This window comes from Sorghum bicolor, chromosome 7 (assembly GCF_000003195.3).
Source record: "Sorghum bicolor cultivar BTx623 chromosome 7, Sorghum_bicolor_NCBIv3, whole genome shotgun sequence".
Lineage (NCBI taxonomy): Eukaryota > Viridiplantae > Streptophyta > Magnoliopsida > Poales > Poaceae > Sorghum > Sorghum bicolor.
In genome coordinates this window covers 27,523,675-27,548,155 of record NC_012876.2, presented here as the reverse complement: position 1 = coordinate 27,548,155, position 24,481 = coordinate 27,523,675, and the positions used below count along the sequence as shown (strand labels likewise).

At 49.6% G+C, this 24,481-nt stretch overlaps 1 protein-coding gene across 8 annotated transcripts in view; it reads right to left on the bottom strand.

The window, feature by feature from the left end:
- LOC8069846 (formin-like protein 6) overlaps positions 1 to 7,112 on the bottom strand; it is a 43,443-nt gene extending 36,331 nt beyond the window's left edge. For 4 of the 8 annotated variants that reach the window (XR_002455118.1, XR_002455119.1, XM_021465179.1 and 1 more), the window contains exons 1-7: positions 6,609 to 7,111; positions 3,288 to 3,988; positions 2,626 to 2,847; positions 1,690 to 2,539; positions 1,457 to 1,585; positions 433 to 1,378; positions 218 to 344 (exon numbers count right to left, since the gene is read on the bottom strand). Coding sequence is in view for 6 of the 8 variants with exons in the window: in XM_021465179.1 (XP_021320854.1) it covers positions 218 to 344; positions 433 to 1,378; positions 1,457 to 1,585; positions 1,690 to 2,539; positions 2,626 to 2,847; positions 3,288 to 3,988; positions 6,609 to 6,681 (3,048 nt within the window). In the remaining 2 variants the exon portion in view is untranslated. Of the gene's footprint in view, positions 1 to 217; positions 345 to 432; positions 1,379 to 1,456; positions 1,586 to 1,689; positions 2,540 to 2,625; positions 2,848 to 3,287; positions 3,989 to 6,608 lie in introns of all 8 variants that reach the window. The other 4 variants (XM_021465183.1, XM_021465184.1, XM_021465178.1 and 1 more) reach the window with 4 other exon arrangements.

Below are 24,481 nucleotides of genomic sequence, written 5' to 3'. Positions count from 1 at the left end.
ACACTTTGTAATGTCACAGTGTGATATTGAAGACCACACCAAATCAAAGCGAACCTTATATCTTGGGATGGAGTAAGATATATTGCAGGAAGTGATCTTCACTAGTTACCAAAATTGGAGTGGAATGTGCACGACACAAAAGAAGATCAGGGCGATAGCACACTAGTTAAAGAAATTGGAGCGCAGAGAAATGCTATGATGGTAAAAAAAAACTCACAAGATGAATTTTTTCTGGTTTCGACCCAGATGCACGACTGCCTGACTTATCTGTACGCTTTGAATCTGAACTTGGCAGTACAGCTGAAAAAAGATTTTCTAGTTCTGACATATCGAACACAGGGGCTCTGTGCAGGTCACCCAAAAGACACATTAGTATGAAAATCCCAATTCATATGATCATTAACAAGTTTATTCAAGGTGCCAGTGATGTACTTTAAAGTTTCATCAGGCTTCTGTGACTCCGCCCACAGACTGCCATGCATTGCTCTTGTTACTTTCACCCAATGAAGTGGCTTCAAATTTGACCTTCTGGACACAGCCTGGCCAGATTGAAAGCTCTTTGACATTGGACCTGCAGGAGGTGCAGGTCCACGCCCCTGAGGACCAAACAGTTTAGCATTACCACCAGGAGGTGCTGGCGGGGGTACAATGTTACCAGAAGCTCCATGGGAGGGTGGTGCTGGAATAGGAGGTGATGGCATCGATTTGCCCATGGGACTGGATGATTGTTTTGATGAATAGCGTGGTGGAGGGGGTGGAGGTGGACTGGAGGTTGTTCCAGGTGGTGGAGGCGGAGGCGGTGCTGAAGCTCTGAAATGTGATAATGTTGGGGCAGGTGGTGGAGGGGGTGCAGCAGGCCTAACAGGAGATAAAGTAGATGCAAATAGAGGCAGAGGTGGTGCAGCAGGAGTAACAGTAGATGAAGTAGAAGCAAGTAGTGGAGGTGGTGGTGGTGCGGGAGGTCTACTGAGAGAGCACCCAGGTGGCAGTGGCAGAGGTGGGGATTGAGGTGGCTCTGACAGTTTAAGAGATAAACTTGAAGCAGGTCGTTGAGGTGTCAGCGGTTGTGGTGCATGAGACCTAACAGGAGAAGGCCTAGGCACGGGTGGAGGCGGGGGTGGCACGGGTGGTGGTTGTGGTGCAGCTGGTCCTGGAGGTCTGAATGAAGTTGGAGTGACAGACAAAGAATATGGAGGCATATGATAAATACTTGAAGAACTAGAAACTGATGATGACGGGGGCTGTGGGGGCGTCGGTGGAGCAGAAGTTTGCAACAATTCAATTGTGACACTAGTTGAGGATTTCTGATGATTTGTGGCCAGAGTAGTAGTTCCAAATAACTGAAATGCCAATCGTCTCTCTGGATAAGATGGAAGGCCTACAACATGGAAACAGTTTAATTATAAAAAGAAAAAATACAAGAAAAAAATATTCTTAAAATGCATTATGACTTAACCTGAATTGTTGAGGGTAGGTTGAGATGAGTCTTTTGCTTCTGCCATCATAATAGAATCTGATACCAGCAAATCTAGTGGCGATGGTAGAGGGGGTGGTGGTGGCATACCCTTTGTTACAACAGGAGTACCTGTCACATCCAAAGGTCAAAGTATTAAAATAAGGATCGTGGTAACATGACTATATGAGGAATTGAGGATATGCATACAATACAGAGTATCAATTAAGCTACACCTGTTGTTGGATGCTGTCCTGATGGTCGTTTTGATGTAATTTGGATTACACCAGTACAAAGATTCGATACTGTGGTTGAGGTTACAGTTGAACCACAACAATTCTCAGCACTTCCAGCATGGTCTTCCAACAGAGCTGTAATTCCAAAGGCTGAAGGCGCACTATTAATTCTTGGACAAGCTGAAAGTGATCTAGGACTGGAGTAGCCAGAAAGAGCAGAGCATGAACTAGAAATTGGAAATCGCTGTGACATAATTATAGTGGGTGAAGAGCGTTGACCTGAACCATGTTGCTCATCAAGTTTAGCATTTTGATCCTTAAGAACTGGTTCAATAGATTTCATGGTAGAGGAAATAGCCTTTTCTAGTGAAATTGACTGTTCGGCGTTACTGTCAACCTTGTGAACTAGAGAGCCTAGATTTTCTTGGACAATAGAAATTCCAGTTTTGACTTCAGAATTAGTGGCTTGCTCCAACAAGATCAATGCCTGTCGACCAACACTTTCCAGTTTGTTCACATAGACTGTGGCGTCTTCAACTTTGCTTGGTTCTTGTTGAACTTCAACATTGTCAGAATGCCTGTTGATTGGAGACATTGAACCAAGCTCTAATGATTCTGCTTCTTTCTTACTTGGAGACAAGAATCCTTGCCTCAGCTGAATATTTTCTGATGAAGTAAGTCGCTGGAAAAGCTGGACTGCAGCATCCCCTGTCGGATCTAGCCAGTCCACATTGCTGAACATCTCTTGAACCTTTGCAAATGCTTCAATTGGTAAACCCCCCTTCTCTCCTATACCTGCCACCTCCATGGGACCTAACTGATTGGCAGTGTCCATTTCTGAAAGAAGAACCTTTAACCAAAGAACAAAACAAATTATAAAGTTTTGCATAACTTCTAGATAAAAAAAAACACTGATTCACCACAACAAATACATACCTCAGCTCTGAATTCCTTTGGGAATCGATCTTTGGCATCCCACAATATATCAATTTCATCACGATTTAACATCAGAATATTAGATCTGATAAAGGCTGTATTGAACATGACTCGGAACATCATCTCTTCTCGTTCTTGATCAGCATCAAGGCTAATGCATTCAAGGACAACATCACCTTGAATATGGCAGTGGATGTCTATCTTAATCAGTTCACAGTCTGCCTGGGTAACAGAAGTAAACTTCAATGACTATTACAACGTCAAGACAGAGCCATGGCATGCCATATGAGAAAATCTAAAGAATATAATTCAGCAAATATATGTGTTGTCACTCTACATGCCAGATACTCCCTCCATCTCACATTATAAGTCATTATAAGAATCTTGGAGAGTCAAACCACCTCAAGTTTGACAAAATGCATATCATAAGATAATAACATTTATGATAACAACTAAGTATCATTAGGTTCTTCATTAATTATATTTTCATATTATATCTATTTGATGTCATAAATCTTTGTAATTCTTTCTATAATTTTGGTCAAACTTGAAATGCTTTGACTCTCCAAGATTCTTGGAATGACTTATAATTTGGGATGGAGGGAGTACAAAACAATGAATTAGCCAGTTCTGGAAGCAGAAAGTGGTAAAAAAAAACTAACCTTCTTGTAAAGCCTAACGTATTTGCTCCTTTTTGGTGTTGCAAATAGCACCTTAGGTGTGTTACTTGTAGCAAGTAAAGGATCTTGTCCATAAATACGGAATATTGGTCTACATTCTCCCTCTTCATTAAAGCCTGGAATGTTTCTTAGTATCACACAGTCTAAAGTAAGGGCCCGGTCCTGAGGTGGCCACTCTGAGCTCACGTTCCTCCGAGATATATAATGTAAGTACCTTATCTGAGAAGGCATAGGATTCAATGGTGACAACAACTGAACCAGCTCACGAGGAGCTTGCCTGTAAATCATTTCCAGTGTCCTCTGCTCACCAATAAACTGCTTTCTGTACAACAGCAGTCCTGCCAACATGAATGCAAGTACAGCCCAGCCACCACGCTCACAATGCATTATTAAGACATTTTGCTGGCCCAAAGAGAGCCAACTCTCCCCTGACCTCAAGTAATGATGAATCATTTCTATTGTAAGGAGTGGGCATCCCTCATATTGTCTGGGGTAGTCCATAACTACCATATCATAGCTTGATAATATATTCGCCAGTAAACTTTGACTGTCTCCATCCCGAAAATTGAAGACCATAAATGAAGCATCAGCGAAGTGGCTCCGAAGTTGTGCAACAATGTCACGAATATAATCCCGGTACTTATCATCATCGAAGACATCAGTTGTGAAGCAAGAATCAAACACTACAAATGCACAAGATAGGGACAGGAAACATTTTAGCAGGAAGCCAATAAAACTTCACCAAATGAATTTTTTAAATCAAGTCTTGTAACACCATCTGCACAACTCTCAGCGCATTTTGGAGGGCTAATGTGCTAGATCTACTAACATGTACGAGTGGATTTGTATTTTCCCCATAAATCTTGACACGAGAATAGGAGATGATAATGTTCATAAAACAAAGGAATATAATGAAGAGCAACAAACTATAATCCAGATGTTCCACAGTATACTTTGCAAATTATAAACTTCAAAAAGAAACAAAATGCATGCATCACAAGCCATTACTATGTTTAATAATACTTTAACCAACAAAATCAACTGCAATGACTAGCTGCAATTTGCTTTAGAAAAAAGGATATAACAGTACAATAAATATAACTGGGCTTCTCTCTGTATTCCTTTTGACAGTGAAGTCTTGCTAGTCACAAACTTGTTGAACATAAAAGGGCTAGTTAGTGAGCCATACAAAAATGGACATACAAACATTTTACTGATTGTTACAATTAGCAGGCCCTGACTCATGTTCTATTCTAGTACTCCACCAAAGTCAAGAGCACCAAATCTGTAGTGCCCTTCTTGGAAACTTTATTTCTTTATGTGTGTGGTTCTTATTTGTTTGTCCCTGTGACATCTGTGACAAGTGAGTGATGCTTCTTAATTAGAATAAGTAATTTTTCACTTCAAATCATACACATTTGTTCCATGTCAAATTATCTGAAGTTGTCAGGTTGGGCTTCATTGCCACAAAATTTCACAATGATGGACTTGTCTCAAAAAGCCTACAATATCTCCTACAGGATACAAGTTTTGGTTACACAAAAACTTTACATGTGCCCAAATGTGTCTAAAATGAAATAAATGTATGTGACTGTCTTTGAGACCACAGGCCTGCCTCGATACAAGATTGGGGTCCACCTCATCATGGTCAGTCACAAGACTGAATGGTAAAGCTTTCTCATGAGACACGGGAAACCACTTGTGCTGCAACAATGACGGAATAGTAAACAAAGACACCTTGCAGTCCTCTCTTACTAAGTAACAAATGGACAGAATTCATTCCATAACAAATTCTAATCGAACAGTATCACTTGTCAGATGTTTCATCAACTCCGGAAAGGCATGTTAGGTTGGCAAATTGGGTAGTTGCCCCGCCCCACAAATTAGACTTTATTAGGTCATTACTTTGAGATCCATCAACCCCATAGGGTCAAGTGAACCTACCCACCCCTCTATCACACTCTGCCTATCAGTTCCTTTGCGCTGGCACCACCTCATCCTCCAGTTCCACACAACAGCCTTTCATACCTATCTCTCTCAATCAGATCAGTGTCTGCATGTGGTGGTGGAGCACCCCGACAAGCAGCATATGGTTGCAGCCATGAAGATCCTAGAGGAGCTGCAGTGGGCACATAGAGCTGGATACTGCAGTGTGTGGCAATTGCATGCAGTGCGTGGAGCACCCTCGACAAGCAGTAGATTGGTGCAGGGACAAAACACCTGGCCAAGCTGCAGATGGGCATGTGGTTGTGTTGGTGCACACAGCTCCAACTGCTACTCAGTAATTTACGGAGCAGCAGAGCAGCACTGTTTGATACATCTCTTATCTCTCTAATTTTCTCTCATCAATTTAACTAGGTTTCAATGTTTGCGCAATTTAAATGGTATTGTGAAGCATTTGATTATTCAGTCCTTAATCTAGTTTGCATGGAGCACAGGGCTGCAAGGTGATGCCAGGCACCACACCAGCTCCGCCTCTTGGATGAATGCTCAACCCATAATGTCCACTCGGGCACCAAGTCAAACAAGTTAATGTAAATGGATTGAATGGTGCTCCTATGCACAGTGCATGGATCGCTCCATGGTTGAACCATGCCCATCCTTGAGCAGTTAGGCCAGTCTCAATGGGGGTTTCCTGTCCCAATTTCCAAGGCTCCCATGTGTTGGAAACATTGTGGACTGGTTTCATTCCCATGAAACTTCCTATGAAACTTTGTTCTTCTCTCTCATCATCAACATTGCGCCATGCCAGTTTATTTGATAAATTGTTAACTTATTTAATGCTCATGAAACTCTCATGACAGCCTCCACTGAGACTGGCCTCAGCAATCCAAAACAAAAGAAGTAATGCCTGGTAGGCTAACCTCAATACACTCAACCATATTGCACATGACGCCCAACACAGGAAGCAATGCAACTAACAACACTGTAGACAAACATTTGTTTCAGTACAGTTTCCTCCAAAGCAATTTTGGAAACTATGGCTTAGAAGGTAAAAATTCTGACTCAATATAACAGCACATCCGCTAAAGTAGTGTTGCTAAAGGTTGATGGTCGCTGAAATTTCCTCAGTCTGATCTCAACAGTCTCTCACCAGAAGGAAGTGAAAGACATTTGCACGACAAACCAATGAGGGGGGAAAACAAACACCGAAACATTTCCAGTAACCCCGCATTGCCACGACACATTTACCACGGCATTTTGATAATGGAAACGCATATCAGACCACCACGCAGAGAGCATTCCCCTGCGAAATAGACACTGGCATTGACAAGGTGGAGGGATTTGACGGGGTAAACGCACCATAGACGCGTTCGGTGATCTCAAGGAGCCCGTCGGGCGGCTTGCGGTAGAAGAACTTGCGGAAGAGCGCCATGCCGCGTCTCCCGGATCCGCCACCCGAGGGGCCCTACCGACACGAGCCTCGTCGCGCCGACAATGCCATGGATCCCCGTCCTGGCACAACGCGAGGCACAACACAATGCGGAGTTGCCACCGCGTGAAGGTAAAGGAATCGCGAAGGCAGGTTCACGCAGGTCTGGCGCCTGTGGCTGGCGCACGACGTTGCTTCGACCCAGCGCTAGGGTTTGCAGCCTTCCGCCCCTTGTCCTCTTCTTCGCCTCCCCTAAACGGAGAGATTTTGTGTGTGTGCGTGTGTGCGCGCGCGCGGGCTTCTTTAATTAATGGTGTTTTAGGTGATGCGTTTGATCTTTCGGATGGCAAAAGGAAAAAATTTCGCGACAATATAGTAATTTTGTTGGTTCGTGATAATTATTGTTAAACCATGGAATCAAAAAATTCGTCTCGTAAATTTTAACTATAATTAGTTTTTATTTTTATTTATATTTAATACTTTATACATATATCTAAAGATTCGATGTGATGGAGAATTTTGAAAATTTTTAGGTTTTAGATGGAAGTAAACAGGGTCTCAGCGAGATGGCGTTTGTTGCCTTGTGTCCCCCTGTCGCACTCGAGAGGAAGACGACGGAGCTGTCCTTTTCTTCATTTTTTGTCTTTTTTAATATTTTTCGAGTGTTGTAAGTTTATGGATGTAAATATTTTCCAAATGTATTTGTCGAGGGTATCAGTAAGGGGTATCCTAACTAATGCACATAATGAGATTACCCGTACGCAGGTCGAGGCCCTCAACTCGACGCTCTAGTCAGTCATACGTATAGTCATCGACGACCGCAGCCTCGAAGACGGAAAAGGCGTCGGGCGAATCGAGCAGGGCTCGAGCACCAGCTACCGTCGAATACGGAAACAGGCTCGAGCGAACCAGGAGGCGTCGAGCGCAAGGACGCCGACTGCCGCCTGACGCGCGCACGGGAACCAGGGCATTTAATGCGCCTGTCGCGTTCTTACCTAACACGCCAGTCGCGGGAAGCGTGATGGGAAACAGGCACCCGTCCCGTCATTCTTTTTGCAGCCTTCCCCACCAAACAACCCAGAGCGTGTCAGGACGCAGGAAGCAGGGATGGAACGTCTAATCAGGACCCCCTCGAGACATTCAAGGTCAGCGCTCCGGATACCAGGGCGTTACAAGGCGTCCGACCCTCGACCAGACATGTTTCCTTCTTGGGGAAGGGTTGGGCGTCGACTGACAACTCTGCGACCACTCCGACGTGTCCGCCTCTATACCGTACAGGCGTGCAACCGGCGAACCAGTCCAAGACGGCGCACAGAGCAGGATACCGGGGCACGCGTAATCATCATCAAGCTACCAGAACGAGACGGCTCGAGACCACGCCAGTACGGAGGCCTCGAGTAGGTCCGCACGCCATGCCTCTATCGACCCCTACTCTGACACCTATACTTGTACCCTGGGCTTCTCCTTGGAACTATAAAAGGGAAGGCCCGGGAGCGAACACAGGAGCAGGACATCACGCAACACTACACCCATACGCAGTAGAACTTCCACCTTACTCCATACCACGCTTGTATTCACCCCTGTACAAGCACTTAGGTGCAGAATAATACAAACTCTCTCCCCCCGCTGGACGTAGGGCCTTCTCTTGCCCGAACCAGGATAAATCTTTGTGTGTCTTTTTGCATCACCATCTGGGAAAGGGAGCACGCATACAAATTCACTCGTTGGTGTGACCCCCCGTGGGGAAAACACCGACAGTTGGCGCGCCAGGTAGGGGTCCTGCGTGTTTTTCATCGATTTCCCATTCTTTTCCAGATGGCCGCTCTTTCTTCACCGATTCCGTGCTCCACGGTGATTTGGTTTGGGAGCCTCGAGTTCATGTCTACTGGCTCCGGCTATGACATGATCTTGCTCTCGATCAAAGGACCGGAAGGAGCCTGCGTTGCGCCAACCCGGATGAGGGCTCCGAGACATCCTCACCACCACGCCTCCCCGCCCAAGAAGAGGCGTGGACAGCACCACCATCGCCCTTCTGCCTCGCCACGACCAGCAGTCCGTGCCAGGCAGGAGACGGCACGAGAGCCGATAACCCCGCGCACCACGGGCACGACGGCTCAGTACCGCGAGGATCACACGATGACAGGAGGTGACGCGCCCCGCGCACTCTCCCCCACCGCCAGGCTACTTTCACACGGGTTGTTCGCCTCAAGAGGAGCCTTGCCGTTCAGCCTGGACAATGCCGCAGCGTCACTCGCCAGGGCGATATGCCCAAACGCCCAGACGTACGTGGAGAGACCAATGGTCCTCCCACGCGACCCTGAAGCACGGCCACGGGCATCCGAGCAACCAGACTTCTCACAGGTACGAGGCCTCCGCCGCTTGGGCCCTGGACGGTACACGTCACCTCCCTCAGGCAGTGGCTGCTGGAGGAAGGACGCGGATGCTTCTACGCCGCCGAGCCGGACTCCGGCTCGGAATCCGACAGCCACGACCCAACAAGGGAGTGTTTCCATGTCAACGGAGCGGTGGAAACCACCGACGAGACGCAAGACACCGTTGCAGGCGGGCGAGCCCCTGCAGCAAGGGAAGACCCCAGGACGCCTGGAAATGACGGTCAGATCGACCCCCCCTCCGCAAGAAGACAGAGCCGCGCAAATTGCGCAGCTACGAGAGCTCAAGGCAAAGCTTGACGAGGACCGCGAGCGCCTTGTCCTACTTGAGCAGATCCTCGAGCAGGACCTGCCTTACCCGCCTGGCGAAAGTGTCCGCAGACGAGCTGGAGAGGTACACAGGCAGATCGTCGGAGACGCAGAGCCAGAGCAACCCGTCAGCCGTTTCCCTCGAGCAGGCCAGAACGTTGTGGCAGCAACAATGCTACTGCGAAACATGCCGGAACCGTCGAACTCCCAAGCTCGGCACATCCGAGACGAGGTGCAGACTTTGCTCCAGGTGGCAGCAGTTCAGCAAGCCGAAAGCTCGGCTTCTCGACGTCGAGGAGCTGCCACCGAAAAGCACGACGAGCCAGCCCAAAACGAAAAGGAGGTGTCAGTCCATCAGCAGCCACCCCCTCGAGGGAAAAAGACCACGCTCGTTCTCCCCGTCGACAATCAGCGTCGACACGACGCGCGACGCGACATTGAAGAGAATCGACGCCGTTGGTACGGGGACGCGGAAGAGCGCAGTTACAACGCCCATCGCGGCGGGAGGTACGATAACGATGAGGACCGGATGGCTCCAGAGCCACCAGGCCCACGGGTATTCAGCAGGGCAATCCGCAGCACGTCACTGCCCAGCCCGTTCCGACCCCCGACCAGCATCGCAAAGTACAACGGAGAAACCAAACCAGAGCTGTGGCTGGCAGACTTCAGGCTGGCCTGTCAGCTGGGAGGTGCTCGAGGAGACGATCGAGCCATCATCAGACAGCTGCCGCTCTTCCTCTCCGACACCGCCCGCAGGTGGCTCGAGGAACTTCCAGCCGATCAGATCCACGACTGGGTCGATCTGGTTAGAGTTTTCGAGGGTAATTTCAAAGAGACCTACATACGGCCTAGGAACTCATGGGACCTCAGCAAGTGCAAGCAGAAGTCAGGAGAAACTCTTCGAGAGTACGCTCGACGCTTCTCAAAGTAACGCACCGAGCTGCCGCACATCCCCGACCACGACGTCATCCTGGCCTTTGTCTCTGGTACCACCAGTCGAGACTTGGTGCGAGAATTAGGCCGGAATCGCCCACAGACCGTCGACGAACTGATGGACGTGGTGGCCAACTACGCGGCAGGAGAAGAAGCGGTCGACGCCTTCTTCAGCTGTGAAGGAAGGAAGCCCGCCGACGATGACGAGGGCCCCAGTTGATGGCCCAAGAAGAGCAAGAAGAAGAAGAAGACCCGGCCGTTCCAACGGGAAGACCTCGACGACGATCTCGTCGCCGCCATGGAACGCAAAAAGCCTCAAGGCCCTCCAGATGGGGGCATCTTCGATAAGATGCTAGAAGAGTCATGCCCTGACCATAAGGGAGGAGCCAACCACAAGCTCAAGGACTGTCGTATGCTGAGAAAGCATTTCGACGGTCTGGGGTTCAGGAAGGACGCGCGCGACGACCCAAAGAAAGAGAAGGGCGGCGAAAAGGAGGACAACAAAGACGACGATGGTTTCCCTGCCGTCCACGACTGCTACATGATCTACGGTGGGCCCTCGATGCAGTTGACCGCAAGGCAGCGCAAGAAGGAACGACGTGAGGTCTTCGCGGCAAGGATGGCGGTGCCCCAGTATCTCAGCTGGTCGAGCACCGCCATCACCTTCAACCGAGAGGACCACCCCGACAAGGTAGTTGCCCCTGGCGTCTACCCACTCGTTGTCGACCCCATCATCGTCAACACCCGGCTCTCAAAGGTGCTGATGGACGGCGGCAGCAGCCTCAACATCGTCTACCTCGAGACCCTTGACCTCCTCGGCATCAACAGGGCGCAGCTCCAGCCAAGCGCCGGTGGATTCCACGGCGTCGTACCAGGGAAGAAGGCGTTGCCGGTAGGTCGAATCGACCTACCGGTCTGCTTTGGCACAGCGGCCAACTTTAGAAAGGAAACCCTCACCTTTGAGGTGGTGGGGTTCCGGGGCACGTACCACGCCATCATCGGGCGCCCGGGCTACGCCAAATTCATGGCCATCCCCATCTACACCTACTTAAAGCTGAAGATGCCCGGTACCATGGGCGTCATCACCGTCAGCTCCTCCTTCGAGCACGCGTACAAGTGCGACGTCGAATGCGTCGAGTATGGGGAAGCAGTCGAGAGTTCCACTGAGCTCATCTCGAAGCTCGAGGCCCTAGCCGCAGAGGCTCCTGAGCCCAAGCGCCACGCGGGCAGCTTCGAACCGGCGGAAGGGACCAAGAAGATCCCGCTCGACCCCAACGGCTCTGACGGCAAGGTGCTGACGATCAGCGCCGACCTCGACCCCAAATAGGAAGCTGTGCTCGTCGACTTCCTCCGTGCGAACGCCGACGTGTTTGCATGGAGTCCCTCGGACATGCCGGGCATACCGAGGGAGGTCGCCGAGCACTCCTTGGAAATCCGAGCCGGTTCCAAGCCAGTGAAGCAACGGTTGCGCCGCTTCGACGAGGAGAAGCGCAAGATCATTGGCGAGGAGATTCAAAAGCTTTTGACGGCCGGATTCATCAAGGAGGTTCACCATCCCGACTGGTTAGCAAATCCTATACTAGTTAAGAAAAAGAATGGGAAAATGAGGATGTGTGTCGATTACACGAGTTTAAATAAAAGCATGTCCGAAAGTTCCTTTTCCATTACCACGTATTGGCCAAATTATTGATTCTACTGCGGGATGTGAAACCCTTTCTTTCCTTGATGCATATTCTGGTTACCATCAAATAAAAATGAAAGAGTCTGACCAGCTCGCGACATCTTTCATTACACCTTTTGGGATGTATTGTTATATAACCATGCCGTTCGGGCTTCGAAACGCGGGAGCCACATACCAGCGATGCATGCTCCACGTGTTCGGCAAGCACATAGGGTCAACGGTCGAGGCCTATGTCGACGACATCGTCGTCAAGTCAAAGCGACGGGGAGACCTAATCCAGGACCTCGAGATCGCCTTCAGCTGCTTGCGCGCCAACCAGATCAAGCTCAACCCCGAGAAGTGCGTTTTTGGCGTACCTCGAGGCATGCTCCTAGGTTACATTGTTTCCTAGCGCGGCATCGAGGCCAACCCCGAGAAAGGCTCGTAGGGAATGCCTTCCGACAAGGCTTCTACTGGCCAACGGCCGTAGCTGATGCCATCGAGCTCGTACGCTCATGCCACGGATGCCAATTCTACACCAAGCAGACGCACCTGCCTGCCCATGCTCTCCAGATGATCCCGATCACGTGGCCATTCGCGGTATGGGAGCTCGACTTAGTAGGACCTCTACAAAAGGCGAAAGGGGGGTACATCCACTTGCTGGTGGCCATCGACAAGTTCTCCAAATGGATCGAGGCTCGACCCATCACCAATATCCGTTCCGAGCAAGCCGTCCTTTTCTTCACCGACATCATCCACCGGTTTGGGATTCCCAACGTCATCATCACTGACAACGACACTCAGTTCACCAGCAAGAAGTTCTTGGACTTCTGCGATCAGCATCACATCCGTGTGAACTGGTCTGCGGTAGCCCACCCTCGAACTAACGGCCAGGTCGAGCGTGCCAACAGCATGATTTTGTAGGGGCTCAAACTAAGGATCTACAATCGCTTGAAGAAATTCGGCAAGAAATGTGTCGAGGAGCTTTCCTCGGTCCTATGGAGCCTAAGGACGACGCCGAGCAGGGCCACAAAATACACCCCATTCTTCATGGTCTATGGCTCTGAGGCTGTGCTCCCAACGGACCTCGAGTATGGATCCCCTCGACTCAAGGCATACAACGAGCAAACAAATAAAGAGACTCAAGAGAACGCGGTCGACCAACTCGAGGAAGCTAGAGACATGGCCCTCCTCAACTCTGCCAGATACCAGCAGAAACTTCGACGCTACCACAACAAGCACGTGCGCAAGAGAGACTTGAACATGGGCGACCTCGTCCTACGACGGCAGTAAAGCAATCAAGGACGCCACAAGCTGACTCCACCTTGGGAGGGTCCATACGTGGTGGCCGAGGTCTTGAAGCCGGGGACATATAAGCTCGCAGACGAAAAGGGGGCGATCTTCACCAACGCATGGAACATTGAACAGCTACGTCGATTCTACCCTTAGAATTTCAAAGCTTTATATGCCCATGTACTTTCTGTACCAAGGCCTTGTAAACGAATGCATGAATAAATAAGGTCTTCCCCTCGAGCAATTTACTTTCTCACAAGTCCAAATCTCGACGTTAGAAGGGAGTACCAACTATGACCCATCATAGTCGATACCCCCTCGGGGGCTAGTAAGGGGGTGCCCCCCCAAGCATCGAAAAAATCAAATAACTCTTTCGTTCCTATCAAGTAATCTCGTATGGTCGAATAGTAGAGGCACCTCGAGCCCCGTAAGGGTCGAGAGATGACGAGCCTGAGAATTCCTACGCCCCCGGGCTACGGAAACTCTACTCGCTCCCTCACCCCTAAGGCAATCGAGATCGCCTTAAATAAAAGACCAAACAAAGAATACAAACATAGACGCAAAGGGAAATAGAGGAGCCTCGAGCAGAGAGACAGATAAACATTTGACAAACCACTTAAAGACAAGTTAACAAAGTACTGTACAAGGGGCCCCAGGCACCCAAAGCAGGCTCGCAGGCCTTAGTCCACATCACGGTCCTCACCACCCTCGCCTGCGCTTGAGCTAGTCTCAGGGGGAAGTACCTCGGGCTCAAATAGCTTGGCCAGCCTCTCCCCAGGGACCTCCGCATCATCGATCAAGGCGTGGAGCCTCTCCTCATTTTCCGCGTCAGTCTTGGAGATGTCGGTAATGAAGCCATGAGACACCACCTCCATATCGTAGGAAAAGCCCGAGCAGACAACTGCCATTGCCCGCTTTACCCCGATATGGAGAGCGTCCCGCACCCGATCCCTCAGCGTCGCGCCTAAGTAGCACAGCTGATCGACCAGCGCGTCGCCTCGAGCTTCCTCCTTTGACTCGTCCATGGGCTCGACCTCCCAAGAGGTCGAGAGATCGCTTATCGCCGTCCACAGTCGACGGTTCAAAGCAACCTCCCCCTCGAGCTGGGCCTTGGCGTTGCGAGCCTCGACTTGGGTGGCCAAGAGCTCGTCTTTAAGCCCTGTGAATGCCAACGCAAAAAACATTAGATAAAACCAAGCACACCTTGAAAAGAAAATCCGACAATAGAAACGTACCGCGGACACTCTCCTCCAGAGCTGTGTTCTCGCCAACCAATTTGGTGTTGGCCCTCTCGATCTCTTTGTTGGAGCGTGCCAGCTCAGTGTTGGCAACACGCAGATCCTCAATCGCCTTGCCAGCTTGAGCAATGGCTCCATTCTTCTCCAGCAGCTCCCCCTTCAGACGATTGATGTCGTCGGAGAGGCTGCAGGATCGAGCCCGCTCCATCTCGAGGTCTTCGAGGGCCTTCTTCTTTGCTTCCTGCGCGGCGCCCCTGGCAATCCCGCTGTTCACACACTCCACCTTCATCCTTTGGAAGGATTCTCGGATGGAGTCCAGGTTGGTCTTAAGGAGACCCTTCTCCTTGTCCAGGTCAGCAATGGCATTCTTGTAGGAGAGGGCCTCCTCCCGGGCTTTAGACGCGGCCTCCTCGACCGCCAGAGTCCGCTCCCTCAGCAGCACGGCCTCCTCCACAGCCTTCCTTGAGGCCTCTCGAGCCTCAGCCAGGGCAGCCTCCCTCTCCTTCTTCTCCTCCTCGAGCGCCAAGAGCTCTTTATAAGCCTTGAGGAGTTTCTCCTACGACTCTAGGAGTTGGTCCTTGAGGATGGGGAGCTGCTCCCAGCCGCCTCTCGTGGCGTGGATGAAGCTCGACTTGATACGGGAGGTCTCTTTCAGATCCTGCGAGCCGGTAGTCAAGTAGTTAGCACACAAAACCAAATGCTCTATAAGGATTAGGGGCTAAAAGACTCTTACAAAGTAAGCCGGCGCGAGCCCGTTGTTAACCACATCAGACAGGAGCCCCACCGTGTGCTTCATCCACAGGCGGAGCTCCTCGACGTGCTCCCATTTATCCGCCTCCTTCCGGTCGTCCAAAAAGATGTTGGGTTCGGACGGGTCGGTGGAAGCTTGGATGCGGATCCGGTCGGGACACCAGTTCTCCATCTCCTGGTCGGCGCGCGCCTTGACGCCTCGGATGAGCTCCTCGACGGTTTCGAGAGACCCCCCGTGGCGCAGGAACAGGTCGACGAGAGAGGGGAACCGCTCATCGTCGTCCACCGTTTTCCATGTCCCAGTCTTGCTCCCACCACCGCCTTCCGACGTCCCGATCTCATCTTCCTCGGAGGGGACGCGCTCCTCCCACGATCGACGCCCCCGGAGGAACCCCGGCGCGATCCCGTCCATACCGTAGATCGTCCTCCTGATCTCAGAATCAGGGTCGGCGGGAGTGCGCATCATGCAGGCGAGCGCCACTATGGCGTCCACCCGCCCTGATTCTGCAGGGATCGCGGCCGGCGCCCCCGGACGGAGCCACGCCGGGGTCGGAGGTCCAAAAGCCGGCAGGCCCTCCTCCTAGTTTTCAGGCTCCTGTGGCACTTCCAGCTCCGGTTGGGGCGGATCAAGCGGCTCCGCCAGGTGCTGGCCCCCCTGCTGCTGCTGCTGCTCTTGGAGCTCTTGCGGCTCCGGTCGATGTTCCTGCTCCTGCAGTTGCCACCGTGGCTCTTGCTCCTGCTCCTCTTTCTCCTTCTTCCTCTGCTCCTCGATGGAGCGAAGACCGGTAGGCCAGGGCGCCTGACCCGCGATAAGAGAGGTCGGGGCCTCCTCGTCCGTAGGACGGGCATCCCTCGAGGTCCCGTCACCACCAGACCCATCACTTATGGTAATAGGATCCCCCTCGACCCCCGATCGGGGAGGCTCGAGGGCTCCCTCCTGCCCTTGGGGTCGAGGCGCCTCGGCTTGTTTTGGCGACGACGGGGCAGGCTCACCTGCCAGGGGACGGGGTGGGATGCTCTCGGTGTCGGTTGGTGGTTGAGGGTCGGAGGAGCCTATAGAATGCAAAACAAAGGTCAGTCACTATGGTGGCCGATGTAAGAATAACACAAATCCCATGAATAAGCTGCTAACCTGAGTCCTTGGAGGCCGCTCCCACCTTGAGCCTTTTCGCCATTGAAGGCTGGGCCTGCTCAAGCGTCCGCTTTAATCTGAGGAAAGAGGAACGGGCATAAAGAAGACCGTTATACAAGAAAACGTAAAGAATCAGGAGAATAAGAATCACAACATCGAAGAACTTACCCCACAGGGAGAACGGCTCGCCTGCCGGTACCTCGACCGGTGGGCCTCGAGCCACCCCGCGTCAAGGCCCCAGGCCCCTCGAGGGCAGGCGCTGATCTTGGCCCGGCATCTCCCGCCGGGCGAGCACCGGGACTGGCGCTCCTGCGGTCGGTCTCTCCCTTCTCGGAGGCCGTTGCGCGACCGCGGGTCAACGGCCCCGTCGCCTGGGGCTTAGCCCGGACACCCGCCTTTGGTGCAGGGGGAGGTTGGGGGCGCGGGGCGGCCCGACCTGTCGCGGGCGCAGGAGGGGTGTCAGCACGGGGGCAGTGAGATCCGCCTGTCCCCTCCTTTGGCGCTCCCATCCGCGGGGCGTCGACGTCGCCTCGAGGCGAATCCTCGAGGATCCGGTCGAGGCGAGACGCCATCCCCTTGGAATCGTCGCTGTTGTCATCGCCGTCCCCACCATCATCCTCACTAGGGGATTCTTCTTCAGGCTCCCCCCTCTGCCTGGATTTAGCCCGACACGCCTCTAGCGCTTGGCGGTCGAGGTTCTTCTTCCTTTTCCCTTTCTTCTCAGAGTCCTTGGCGGACTTTTGTTTCTCGGCGGACTGGCGCCGTTTGTCACGGTCGAATTCGTCCTCCTTTACTAGAGGCCTCGAGGACCGGACATCAATTTGTCCCTGCCAGAACAAAGGCAAGTTTAAAGAGGGATCGAAAGAAATCAAGAATCAGAGCCATGTACAAGAAAGGAACGTACCATGTCAATCGAGCCCGCATCGTGCCTCATGGGGAAGCCGTTGACGTGCTCCGGCTTGAACTCGCCGGCAACGGCCGCCCTAACCCGGGCCGCGGCTTCATCGTCCGCCAGAGCCTCGTTGGACATCCGGCACGCCTTGAGGTCCCGGGATGAAACGTCGGGCCCCATCTCATCCATCCTCAGCGGCCAAGACATCAGCGGGAGAACTCTCCGACGATGAACGACCGAGAGGACGAGAGCGGCAGACAGGCCCTCCAAGCGTAACTTCTTCAGGGCGTCGAGGAGGGGGTCGAGCCGCGACTGGTGGACTTGGACGACGCCGCATGTCCAGTTCTCCGGGTGCTCCGTGATTAGGCGGCTGGTGTAGGCAGGAAGAAGGCCGTCGTCGTTCCACAGATAGAACCACTGAGAGTCCCACCCGGCGTGGTTCGACGTTAACCCCACCGGGATGTACTCGCGTGGCCTCTCCGTCTTCCCCGTCTTCAGCACCAGGTTCAAGCACCCGGCCCGCACGGGCTTCCTCACTCCGGCAGCTCCAGCGGGGGCGTTGAAAAGCTCGCCCCTGTAGAGGTGGAGCCATAGCTCCCAGTGGGGCATCATCCCCAAATAACCCTCACACACCGCGGCGAAGATCGCCGTGACGGTAATGGCATTTGGGGAGAAGTGCTGAAGCTCCACCCCGTAGTGGTGGCAGAGCACCCGCATGAAGCGGCTCGGCGGAGCGCCCAAGCCGTGGCGGTGGAATTTGGCAAAAGAAACCACATAACCCTTGGGCCGCCTAGGTTCCCGGTGGTCCGCCACCGATGCGATCCATTCCGGCGATGACAACGATGTGCGGCGGCGCAGGAGACCCTCCCTCTCGAGCTCCAACAACCGGCATTCCGTCATCGATGACGGGCGCCAGTCGTCGGCGGCGACGAGTCTCACAGGCATCTTGGACGGAAGGAGGGTGGATTCGCTACTGCTCGAGGGGGTGCGCGTGTGAGATGGCGAGAGAGCTAAGATAGCGAGAGGGCTAAGGCAAGAATGAAGACAGAAGGCAGAAGGGAGAACGGCAGTGATGCCACGGGGAATTTATAGGCAGCAACCCGCCAACGGACAGATCCAATAAATGAGGTAACTCTCCCCGTAAATGCGCCGCCTAACGGTCTTTTTCCTCCTCACAGACGGGACGCTCCGAATTCTGCGTCGGTACCGTGTCGCAGCGGCTCCCAACTGAAAAGGCGCGCCCAACGGGCAAAAAGGCGAACCGCCGCGGCCTCTTCCTTCCCTTGTAAGCCAAGGAATGCACCCATGAAAGCCTCGAGAGGTCACAGGCTGACCCGCCGAAAGGGTTCGACAGCCGATCTCGAGCACCAGAGTAAGGGATCCCCAGCGAGTGGTCAAAAATCGAGGCCCGCCTCGGAGACTCGCTGGAGATGTCCAAGGTAGGGTCGAGACAGTCGAGAGGAATCCCCCCGACGGGAGGCATCGAGCCACTGGACTCTATCGAACGAGACCAGCATCCCCGACCACGTCGACCCCGCTTTATGAGAACGCCTCCGGGCTACAGCTGACCCCCTCGAAAGGGGCACAGGTTCTCACTTGGACTACCCGTTAGGAGCTCAATCTGGGGTGGATGACGCTCGCTCTATCGAGAGTACGTCGAAACCCCCGCGCAAAGCGAGCCAATCAGAACCTTCCACCACTGGTATCGACAGCGTTTCCGCAAATTAGGCAATGTAACCCTCGAAGGAGTCAAAAAACTCCTCCAAGGGCTCGGGGGCTACCCCCGCGGGGTCGCTCGCGCGCCCCCACGGAAATTCGACCGCGAAATAAAGCCTCCACTCGAGCGCCAGCGCTCAAATGGAGACTCGGGGGCTACTGTCGAGGGTATCAGTAAGGGGTATCATAACTAATGCACATAATGAGATTACCCGTACGCAGGTCGAGGCCCTCAACTCGACGCTCTAGTCAGTCATACGTATAGTCATCGACGACCGTAGCCTCGAAGACGGGAAAGGGTCGGGCGAATCGAGCAGGGCTCGAGCGCCCGCTACCGTCGAATACGGAAACAGGCTCGAGCGAACCAGGAGGCGTCGAGCGCAAGGACGCCGCCCGCCGCCTAACGCGCGCACGGGAACCAGGGCATTTAATGCGCCTGTCGCGTTCTCACCTAACACGCCAGTCGCGGGAAGCGTGATGGGGAATAGGCACCCGTCCCGTCATTCTTTTTGCAGCCTTCCCCACCAAACAACCCAGAGCGTGTCAGGGCGCGGGAAGCAGGGATAGAACGTCTAATCAGGACCCTCTCGAGACATTCAAGGTCAGCGCTCTGGATACCAGGGCGTTACAAGGCGTCCGACCCTCGACCAGACATGTTTCCTTCTTGGGGAAGGGTTGGGCGTCGACTGACAACTCTGCGACCACTCCGACGTGTCCGCCTCTATACCGTACAGGCGTGCAACCGGCGAACCAGTCCAAGACGGCGCACAGAGCAGGATACCGGGGCACGCGTAATCATCATCAAGCTACCAGGACGAGACGGCTCGAGACCATGCCAGTACGGAGGCCTCGAGTAGGTCCGCGCGCCATGCCTTTATCGACCCCTACTCTGACACCTATACTTGTACCCTGGGCTTCTCCTTGGAACTATAAAAGGGGAGGCCCGGGAGCGAACACAGGAGCAGGACATCACGCAACACTACACCCATACGCAGTAGAACTTCCACCTTACTCCATACCACGCTTGTATTCACCCCTGTACAAGCACTTAGGTGCAGAATAATACAAACTCTCTCCCCCCGCTGGACGTAGGGCCTTCTCTTGCCCGAACTAGGATAAATCTTTGTGTGTCTTTTTGCATCACCATCTGGGAAAGGAAGCACGCATACAAATTCTCTCGTTGGTGTGACCCCCCGTGGGGAAAACACCGACAGTATTCGAAACCGATTTGTTTAAAAGGTTTAAATCTGTCTCTATCTAAGTTCGAATATTCAATATCCAATACTGTATATATATCTAAATACTTAAATCGTATATTAATGATGTCGACATCCAATAGTATGTTATCCGATATGATTGACATTATCCATATTCGAATCTGAATCTGACTAGAAATATAAAAACAAATATGATATCGGTGATATGCGCCGTATCCAATCCGTTTTCATCCCTATCTAGCAATATTTTTCTCACACAACAAATCAATCAATAGTAGTTTCTGTCATGACTTATCAGTCAAACGAACCAGATAGGATAGCTATGTACACGCAGTAACTGAGTGCGATGTAAGTCTCGTTATAATTATTAGGGTGGGACTCTTCTTCTTGGCTTCGATGGATAGCTATATAGTAATGTACGTTTGCGCCTTAAAAAGCAGCGCACTTATTTTCTGGGTCAAACTATTAATCCTTTTTCATGTCTAATTTAATTTGGACCAACTCATTAACGTTTCTTTTGTCTAGATTGTAGGTTAATGCGTTAATTTTAGATTCTACGAGCTATTTTTTGTCTTTCGGAACAGCGAGTTTATGGGTGATGAAAAGAGCAGGAGATATAAATAGATATAGAAGTATTATTTTTAAAATTTATATATCTTAGCTTCCATAGTACTCTATCCATTCCAAGTTATTTTAAAAATCTTGGAGAGTCAAAGTATCTTAAGTTTGACTAAATTTATATGGTAGGATAATAACATTTATGATATCAACTAAGTATTATTAGGTTCTTCATTATTTATATTTTTATAGTATATCTATTTGATGCCACCAAACATTGTAATTTTTTCTATAATTTTGGTCAAACTTGAGATGCTTCAAGATTCTTGGAATGACTTACAATTTGGAACAGAAGAAGTATATTATATAGGATTAACAATGCAACTTATGCTGAAAAATTTAAAACTTAATCATAAAGTTTTTAAAAAAATAGAAAAAATAAGTACATCTTATTTGTCAAAGATGCAAATAGCTAAATATAAATCACACTTAGGTTATGTTCTTCGGTACCAAATAGTTGCTACAAATACCCTGAAAAAAAGAGAAAAGTTAAACATATTAAAAAAAGCGTGAAGTTATAAATTAATAATAGGTTCAAAACTTTAAACTAACAGATTATAATTTTTGCATTGTTAGGCTGAAAATTATACAATCAGAATTTATAAATCTTTTATAATGCCAGGTTGAGAACTTTAAACTCATAATTAATAAATTTTGAACTACCACATTAAAAACTAAAAAATACTTCTAGGTACAAAGCCTTGAGCTACGACATTATAAACTTTGTGATGTGTCCATGTTTTGAACCGCCACCGACTAGTAAATTTGTATCTGCGCATCTAGCCTCGGATGGTGTATAAACAAACACAAGGATTTATACTGATTTAGACAAAATATCTCTACGTCTAGTTGCTAGCTGCTCGTGTTACTCTTGCGAGGTTGTTTATACCTAAGCGCAAGCGAATAAAGTAAACTCGTAAACCAAAGAAAAATAAGAACAAAACTTACGAGTATTAGAAGTCGAATTGTCGAATGATTCTAGAACCAAGCCTCGGGTTAGGAGACTTGATCCCGCAGATACAAGGAAGAAGACACCGATAGGTCGGGCTTCCTCCACTTCTATCTCTAACCTATACTATCTCAATCTCTCTTGTTGTTAAAATCCTAAAGAGACCGATCCATTTGAGAGACCTCTCTCTTGCTAATTCTCTCTGGAAAATATGAATTAGGGTTTAAGAATTAGCTACTCCCTAGGGATGTCAGGGTCATATGTACGCTCAAGATTACTCTTCAAAGGCGGTGGAGGCAGGATCCACAAGGTTCACTCTGATTGGTTGAGATCTTCAGGCGGCCGCCCATCACCTGGACCCGATTTGCTTTCCGTTTGGTCTAGAGCCTCCTCAAACCTTCTAGATTACTCTTGAGTTGAAGTTAATGGTATTCTCTCTATGTAAACTTAACATGTGGACCATCTTTGGTTATTTTCAGCTAACACCCTAAAGAAATAGACATTCACCAAAACTCGTGGAATTCTATTAGTGATAACCCTATATCTACTAGGTGTTTGCATATAGGTCCATTTTCATGTCTAGTTGACAATTAAAATTAAGAGTTATCTACCGTCAACAACTCTCCCAAGCTTACCCTTTGCTCGTCTCTGAGCAAAGATAACTCAGTGATGGATCAGGAGTTGCTACAATGCTTTCACGTCTCAAAAGTACACATGTGTTCAAACAAGAACTCTCCTCCGGATTATAGTGAACTATTCTAACTCAAAACTTACTCATATTACCTTCCACCATGGGGCTTATAACCGTCACTTGGGTCTTGAGGAGTTGAAAGATAGAACAGTCGAGTCAAACACTATATTTCTCGCTCTTTGATCAACTATTATTCTAGAGTTTTTGTAAGATTTTCAAATAAAACTTAGAGTTTCCTTGTATGACCCTTTCAAGTCTCTCATTTGTAGTATTTCTAGATCCTTACCAAGGCATGAATGGTGTATGCCTTCTCTCTACTCTCAGAATATGTTGTATTTGTGGAATTAAGGCATAGTGGCATTGTGCCCTCTCTCTCTCTCTCACCCTACATCTAATAGGCTTATGTGGAGATCATAGGTGGGGAGAAAGCTTAAACATACTTGCAAACATATGTTGTATAGTTAAACTATGGATCTAGAGAAACTAGTCATACAATCAAATCATATGTGCATGTGGATGAGGGGAATGCAATGAGTGATAATAATGATTATGAGGGGCAACAATGATGATGGTGGAGATCTAATTCTACATTTGCTCCTTGGGAATATATATACCTCCCTTATCTGGAACTCTAGAAAATTTGGGGAGTACTTGGGCTGATCATTCATTTTTCTTCTTGGGACATTTGTCCTCTCTTTTTTCTCTTTTTTTAAAAGTCAGGCCTCTTGATGGAACTATATCAGAAGGGAGTATTATCTAAAGTAACTGGAGCTTTATTGGATGACAGAAAAAGGATAGGATGGCGACATATATTTTTGGTGTTCACTCCCAGTGAAGGAGCAGAACATTTTCTGAGTGTATGCATATGAATAGAGGAATGTGTACTCCTAGGGTGGGAGCAGCATAGGTGCGTGTTTCTAGGGTAGAAATAGCACAAGATGCATGAAGTGTATATATATGTGGGTGGTACTTCGAGGAGTAGAAGTAGCCAAAGTAAATGGGGCGTACTTCTGAGGATAGAAGCAGAATAGATCGATGGATGGAGAGCACAAAATATTGACTTGAACTGCATGACTAATTCCTAAGGGTCAACACAACTTAAGTACACGCAATGCCTACAAGCAGTATATTAAAGTGGATGACTTTCCTAATCTAGTAAGCATGTATATTTAGTTGTGGTAGGAATTTTGAACTCTCATCATATAGGAACTCATCATGCAGCAATTTAAGATTTTCAAAGACAAATTCTCCAGAACTCTAGTATCTCTAGGAACAAGATAGATAGCAGCTCAAAACCTTCCCATATCATATCCGTCAACTATCTAGACTTAGATCAAGTATTCGCTACCCACAAGTTTCAGGTTCAGAGCAAACCTCAAATCAAGACAGTTATGTCCAAAACTTAGGACACTTTGAGGTTGAAAACTAGGTACTTGAAAGGAATTACGACAGAGCAATTATTCATGATTTCCATATAAGAGCTTACTTTGTAGGGTTTATTTTAGCAGGCAATTTCTTCAAATACTCTCTTAAAATTAATTTAGCAAACTTAATATTAACCAGAAAGGTAAATATAGATTTAAATAAATAGGGAAATCTTTATTTGGGTTTACTATGGTTATGCATCTTTTTATTTGTTTTAGATTAACATAGTGAAACGACCTGATTTTCCACGAAGGGATAATCCACATAGTCGAAGTGTAAAATGACCATTTAAATCAAATTACCCAATTCCAGTTGATAATCATCGTCCATACATCGTACAAAAGCATTAAGAATAGAGAGTATTACATCATTACATTGCCACATGGCAGAAACAAAATCTAAATTATCAACCGGAACAGCTCGATAGATGCGGAAGGTAGAAACTCCATTGACTTGAGCGAAGGCACGAATCCCCTAGTCGCTATATCCCTCGGAATCATAAGAACCTGTATGCCAAAGTATCAGTACGATTTGTACTGGCCACTCACACCCTATGCGCTTGCTTTGTGGAATTGGATGCAATAAAGGTA